Genomic DNA, 6865 nt, shown 5'->3' with positions numbered 1-6865 from the left:
CATGTGCTCATTTGTAAACATACCAATTGTTTTCCTGTAAACAGAAAATTGGGGATCGGATTGGAGATTCCTAGAACTTTGGTTGTGGCTATACTGTTGGCTGTCAACTCTCATCAGCTATGTGTTGATGCTATACATGAGGCTATATCCTATATGTACCCAGAGTTGAATCTGAGCAGACAGAAGCATTAGAGAGACAAAGATTAAAGATTAAAGCCTCACCCTTTAATCTTTAATCAAAGGCACACACAGTTCTCAAAAAAAATCAAGAATGCCGGAGATGGGTTGGGCATAACAGAGAAATGGATCTCAGCAGTGGGTGAATAGCTTTATTATGAAGCCTTTTCCCAGGGGGTCTAGCATGGCTTTCATATTGTTGCTTTGAGATGAACCTTAAACCTAACCTTAATCTGATTTCTAAAGACTGACATCTGTACTGTGAGAAATGTGTGACAAATATATGCATCAACACTGTTTATACAACAAAGGACATTGTTATTCTGCCGCAGTATTCAGAAATTATTCTGCATGGTTGTGCACTCCAGGACAGCATTCAGAATGTGTTTCAAAGGATTAGGGGGAAACTGCTTGCACTACATCTGCATTTCAAATAATGCCATTCAAAGAGTATTTGGAAAAGGTGGGTTTCATTTAACTTGTTAGATAATCCATTAATTACAGTTAATATTTTCTCTAGCCACTTCACAACCGGACTGAGTGAGTGAGAGACGGGACTCCAAAAGTGGACATGGCAACCATCGCCATGGAGAGGATTGGAAGGCTGTTCATCAACCTGCAGCAGCTTCGGCAGGTGCCCCAGATGCTGACCGAAGCTGCCCCTTCTATGCCAGGCACGGTGAGAGACACAGAGGTGCCCCGCTTCTTCCGCGAGCGCCACATCCAGGCTGGCTATCGCCCCCTGCACCAGGCCTGGCGCTACTACTTCCTGTCTCTGTTCCAACGCCACAACGAGACCGTCAACGTGTGGACGCACCTGCTCGGGGCCCTGCTGGTGCTTATGAAGGTGGCCCAGCTCTCGGAGACCGTGGACTTTTTGGGGGACAGACACTCCTGGCCCCTTCTTATCCTACTGACCTCATCTTTATCCTACATGCTCTGTAGCACTACTGCCCACCTTCTGGCTGGCAAGTCCGAGCTGTGCCACTTCTCCTTCTTCTTCCTGGACTACGTCGGAGTGGCCCAGTACCAGTATGGCAGCGCGGTGGTGCACTTCTACTACGGGGTGGAGGAGGACTGGCACGGGTGTGTGCGCGGCATCTTCATGCCCACCGCGGTTCTGCTCTGCTGCCTCTCCTGCCTCGGCTGCTGCTACGGAAAGTACCAGAACCACAGCCTGCCTCCCTGGGTGCGCAAGGTCGGCCAGGTGGTCCCCTCCGCGATCGCCTACAGTTGGGACACAAGCCCGGTGTTCCAGCGGATGTTCCGCTGGTTGTTTACTCTCAGAGACGCAAACGCGAGCGTGGGTGACGATGACCCTGCGCTGCCCTATCACTGTGGCCAAGTGGCCTTTTTCATCTTGAGTGCCTACTTCTTCACACACCCGTTGCCTGAGCGACTGTTTCCGGGACGCTGTGACTTCCTGTTACAGGGCCACCAGATTTTCCACATTTTCTTAGTCCTCTGCACCCTGAGTCAGATCCAGGCTTCTCACCTTGACTACCTGGGCCGTCGGAACCTGTACAACCGCCTCCATGGAGAAAACGAAGCAGCGTTTTTCGTTGGGCTCTACTTGGTGACCCTGGGAGCATGTGCCTGGATTGCCGTCTTCATGATTGGGAAAGTGAGACGACTACTCATCAGCAGAGAAAAGTCTGCATAACCAATAAAAGTACTGTACTGTAGAGTATTGTAGTGTCTAATCTGAAGTGCTGGGACGGTATGACCTTTTTCTATAGTTAATAACTAACCATTCTGGAAACCAGCCTGTAATCTGGACTAGTGTGATTGTCTTCTTATCAATCCACTGACCTGCTGATCTTGTGGGTAGCACTGTGATACATACTTGCCTTTCAGTACTGTATGGTACTGGTACTGAGAAAGTTAGACACTTTACTACAACTACACATATTAATCATCTAAATCCTTATAGACTAAATCGTTTTTTAATGTGCAATCTATTTTTTTTCTAAAGATTGTTGCTATGCCCTGATCATTTTGGAGTCACTGATACATATGTTCCAGATAATTCATTAAGATTCATTAAGAAAATTGTATTATTGGAGGAAGTTGACTGAATGTTTTTTTTATAATCGAAAACATTATTTTTATAGAATTCTATGCCTTTTATGTGTTTACTCCGGACCCTATCAAATAGAGCCTATAGTCCAACACAGAACAAATACAAACAGACTAAATATCACAATCACGGTTCAGTGTTACTGAATGTTGTTCTTTTCAATGTTTGGGATGTGTTGTTTACGGAACATCTTGCAGTGTGTGTGTGTATTAATGCACTTTATAATTATTTTAGTCCATTATTATCATTTATTATTTGAAGGTCTAACCTTCCGTCTGAGACTGACTGTATGCGTGCAATTGTTGTCTAAAGAAAGTGCCTTGGAGAGATATAATGTTATTTTAAATGACAAATGTCTACTGCTATGATTCAGCATTCATTTTATTTTGTTATGTGCCCACATACCCGTGTTTATGCACAGTATTATTACCAGGTATTATTGTGGGTGTTTATTACATGGCTTGTCATTGCTTGGACAGTGTTGATGTTTCTGTATGTTTACAGTTTCAGCCTTTGGCATTCTCAATGGTTCCATTAGGACAGGATTAAAGGGAAGATACCAGTATTAAATTAGGGCATCATATCTCCCTGGGTTCTGCCATTTTTCATCCCCTTAGCCCTCCTTTAATTTCTCCTCCCTGCGTTGCGTTGTTTTCCTCAGCTCTGTGACGCAAGCTTGGATATGCATGTGCTCTCATTGGCTGTTGAGTAACGATCACCATGGTGATACCAAATTAAACACGAGTTTTCCCATTCAGATTGTGTAAAAGTGTGTGGAAATGGATGCCCAGTTCTTTCCATATGGCAAAGAGCTTTCTCTCTCTCTCTCTCTCTCTCTCTCTCTCTCTCTCTCTCATTGAATGCAAAAGTGCATCAGTCTATTCAATTCACAATTTAAATGTTAAACCAGTCGCTGTTTGTCACAATGCAATGGGTCAGCTCATTCAAAATCAGATAATTGCCTCAGCATTTGGTACTGCAGTGTGAAACTCTACCACAGCAACTTCCTTAAATCAAGCAGAAGGCTGCTAAAATAACCCTGTGGAAAGACTTAAACTGCCCCCATGTGGAGATGATTGAAAATACATTGAATAAATATTTGTTTAAGATTTTTCTAATTTCCTGTTACATTGTCTGATGGTCTCTTTGCATGAACACAGAACAAACGTTTTCCACAGGCACAGTTTTCGTTCAAAGAAATCTGACAGGTCTTGGATATGTTTCCACATTCTTCTCTGCCCAGCTTTACAATAGAGTGAAAGCTTTTTTTTCATGTCTGTGGATATGTAGCTTATATATTAGACCCGTGTTTTTTGGCACAGCAGGCCAACAAATTATGCCTTTTCTCATCACAGCTAAATGTAAGTAAGTAATGTTCAGGTCAAGATAACTAGGCCTACTTCGCTTTGTGAACCCAAAGAATTTACTCCATAATGTCAACAGGGGCCCTGAAGAAAAAAGGTCTCTTTTGTTGGTCTTTCAGACGTTAACTCCCTCCCTCCCACGCTGTTGACTGGGTCTCAGAAATAAAACTGATAGCCTACATGAGCCCATAGCCTAGAATTAAACTAAACTTTAAAGACGTGTTTCTGTTTGCACATACGTTTACAAAGTGAACACTTGCACTCTAGCCATATCATGAGTGGCAACCTGCTTTGCAGTTCACAGACTTTAGATGGGGAAGTGGTAGCGGTCCCTTTAAATCACGCAACGAATAAGCTGTGGAGGGGGGAAGAGATGACTGTACGGCAAGAGAGCTGGGCACAGTGACACACAAAGGGATATTAAGAGTTGTGATCATGGGCATCAAATTGTATTACACCACTGTTACGGCTTCAAGGGAGGTGAGACCAAACTAATCTGATACCTTTAAATACATGTAGCCTACATTAGACACTTAAATTAAATAGTTACAGCTAAACGGGTTTAAAACCTATATTGGATTACGCGCAACGACACACCCAATACCATGTCTAGGTTATATATCTCAGAAGACTGTCGATACAGTAGCAATCGTGCCTTGGCAATTATCATTCATTCATTCGTGACGTTTAAAGACCTTCTAGCTAAACAGCTGAGCTGAGCGCAAAGGAAATGCAAACTCACTAAACCAAGAGGACGGAAGTCATATTGTTCCGCATTTCGGGTTTTATTCACCCTTTCTAGAACAATGACAGGGAAATTAGCTATCATCGGCAGAATCCTGTGCTCGTCTGTTCCGCCGTTACCAACGGATGGCAGAGCATCATGCCCAGTTATCTATATAAGCGACCATTTTAAATAACGTTGCCCGCCAAGTGCATACTGAGTGTCATCGTACCTGCTCTTAAGATCAGGCTGTGTTCAAAACAATCTATTAAAGCTGGACCAGGTTTATGGTAAACGTGTTTGTATCGGTGCGGTATTGATAGCTTTGACAGTGCTAACGTTCCACTGAGTCAGTTCTTTAGAGCACAGACTGCAACATTGTTATAGTCCGAAAACCATCTCAGTCAACATCTGTTACAAATAAGTCAGGAATGTGCGCCGGACAACGGCAATGATTTTGCTCCTTACAGGGCAGCCAAGCCCATCATTGTGGATTATTTGATATAAGCAAACATGCCACACCGACTACGCTAATCATGTGATAATTTGAAAGCCCGAATCGTAGATATAACATCATCACATTTGCTATGCTTGTTTTGACGCCTCCCAGTTGTACTAATACAAGCTATTTTTATTGTCTTACGTTGGAATTGTGGCTTTATACGGTTTACATGCCATTTAATGGTCATGATAATCAATTTGGCACAGAATGCCTGTGATGTTGACTCAGGAAATATGTGGATGGTGTTTGCCTCAGGCGTGGTCCTTACCAAATATGCCCTCTAACTTCCTTGATCTGTGTACTGTTAGATAGCATGTAGCAATTAATCATCAACTGAGTCGTTTCCGTAAGAACAGTGTAGAAGCTGTGAAAAATACACCTCCTCGGTTCTGCTTTCTGGCAAAAATAGGCCTATTATGGAGAAGTTATTGCGTGTTCTACAACGGAACTTTGAGTATTTTCACTTAAACTTCCTAGTTGTTAGGGGCGTTGTTGGTAGATATTCAGTCCCTCCAGGATCTTTGCAAAGGTTTTTTGTTATGATTGCGGCCGAAATGTGCTGCGAGAATTTATTTTTTTATCCCACCAGGATTTGGGGTTTGTTTAAATTGCAGTGATCTTGAGTTCCAATCAATCAATCAATACTGAAATTGTAGGCTACAGTTAACAGCTCTGCTATATGTACTCTGCTATAGGCTACCCCCTTCTTGTGTTGCTGTAATTTTTCCATTATAAACATTGTACTTTGACACATAATCCTGCCTGTAATAATTAAAAAAAAAAAAATGAATAATTGTTGGCCTTCACAAGCTATCCTTACCCATACTCACACTTCTGCCTATGCACCCCAGAGTGCTGCCTATGATCTGATCAGGTGCCTTTACCAGCTAGTACTCTGATACGGTGTAACACACACACACACACACACACACACACACACTGCTTATTGCTTGTGGTGTGATGAGGTGCCTTCTCCAAACAGTACTCTGACATAATATTTGACAGACACACACACACACACACACACACACACACACATACGATGTTGCTTGTGGTGTGATTCGGTCTCTGTGACATGCGGCCTGACCCTCTCTGCAGGTGAAGTCCCAGCAAGCAGAGGTCATGCGTATCCTGGAGAGCAAGAGCATCCAGTTTGAGTTGATTGACATCTCTGTGGGCGGGTCTGTGCGGGATGAGATGAGGGCCAAATCGGGAAACCCTACCGCCGCACCTCCCCAACTATTCAACGAGGACGAGTACTGTGGGGTAAAAACACACACACCACGTGCACAAGCACTGCGCTGTTGCACAATGTTAAAGAAGAGATGGTCAAAATTGCGGCAATGGTGGTTCATACTCTGACCTTCCGACTTCTGTAAAGCTTTTCATGTGTTTCTAAACTGTTTTTTAGCCTATCACTTAGCAACTATTTATGTATGTATGTTCCTTCACCTTTGCGATTTCAGTTTTTGTATTATCTAGTAGCTGAATCTGGGAAAGGCTTGTTTTGATTATTTTGTCCTGTCGTCCCGTTTGCCAGAACTACGAGATGTTTGCAGCGGCTGTGGAGGCGGACACGGTGGATGAGTTTCTGAAGATGGCATGAGAGCTGCACTCGGTAGCGTTCAACCCCCCCACCCCACCCCCACCCCCATCATGAAAAAAAGGAGGCCCGTCCTCAACCCCTCTGCCCCGCTGGCGGTGCCCATCCCCCCACATACATATCCCCCCCCCCCCCCCACCCCCACCCCCCCCCCCCCCCTCATCTCAATGCCATGATACATGCCAAAAACCAACCACTCAAAGAGCACATGTTTGCAATCCCAACACACAACACAATCTGTTAAATCACCGAAACCACTTTTGGAATGGTTGTTAGTATATTTTATATACTCAAGCTTTTTTTTTTCTCTCTCCACTTCCCCCTTTTTTGTGCTGTATTTCCTGTCTGGTACTTCTGCTGCTGATGTGTGTGATATGTGTATATGTCACTAATTCGTCTTAGTCTTATTGGGATC

The 6865-nt window shown here is 43.8% G+C and overlaps 2 protein-coding genes across 2 annotated transcripts; both read left to right on the top strand.

Annotated features, from left to right (window-relative positions):
- Positions 1-748: 748 nt before the first annotated feature.
- On the top strand, positions 749-1840 carry paqr7a (progestin and adipoQ receptor family member VII, a; the record flags this gene model as incomplete). Its single annotated transcript, XM_080858872.1, has 1 exon — positions 749-1840. The coding sequence occupies one exon, from the start codon at positions 749-751 to the stop codon at positions 1838-1840; it is 1092 nt and encodes a 363-aa protein (XP_080714998.1).
- A 2206-nt stretch (positions 1841-4046) lies between these two features.
- Positions 4047-6479, top strand: sh3bgrl3 (SH3 domain binding glutamate-rich protein like 3). Its single transcript, XM_080858947.1, has 3 exons — positions 4047-4101; positions 5946-6113; positions 6388-6479. The coding sequence occupies exons 1-3, from the start codon at positions 4057-4059 to the stop codon at positions 6451-6453; spliced, it is 279 nt and encodes a 92-aa protein (XP_080715073.1). The 5' UTR covers positions 4047-4056; the 3' UTR covers positions 6454-6479.
- The last annotated feature ends 386 nt before the right edge of the window (positions 6480-6865 follow it).

Source organism: Sprattus sprattus (genome assembly GCF_963457725.1).
Source record: "Sprattus sprattus genome assembly, chromosome: 20".
Classification (NCBI taxonomy): Eukaryota; Metazoa; Chordata; class Actinopteri; order Clupeiformes; family Clupeidae; genus Sprattus; species Sprattus sprattus.
The sequence above is the reverse complement of the archived record's forward strand: the minus strand, read 5'-3'. Positions and strand labels throughout refer to the sequence as shown.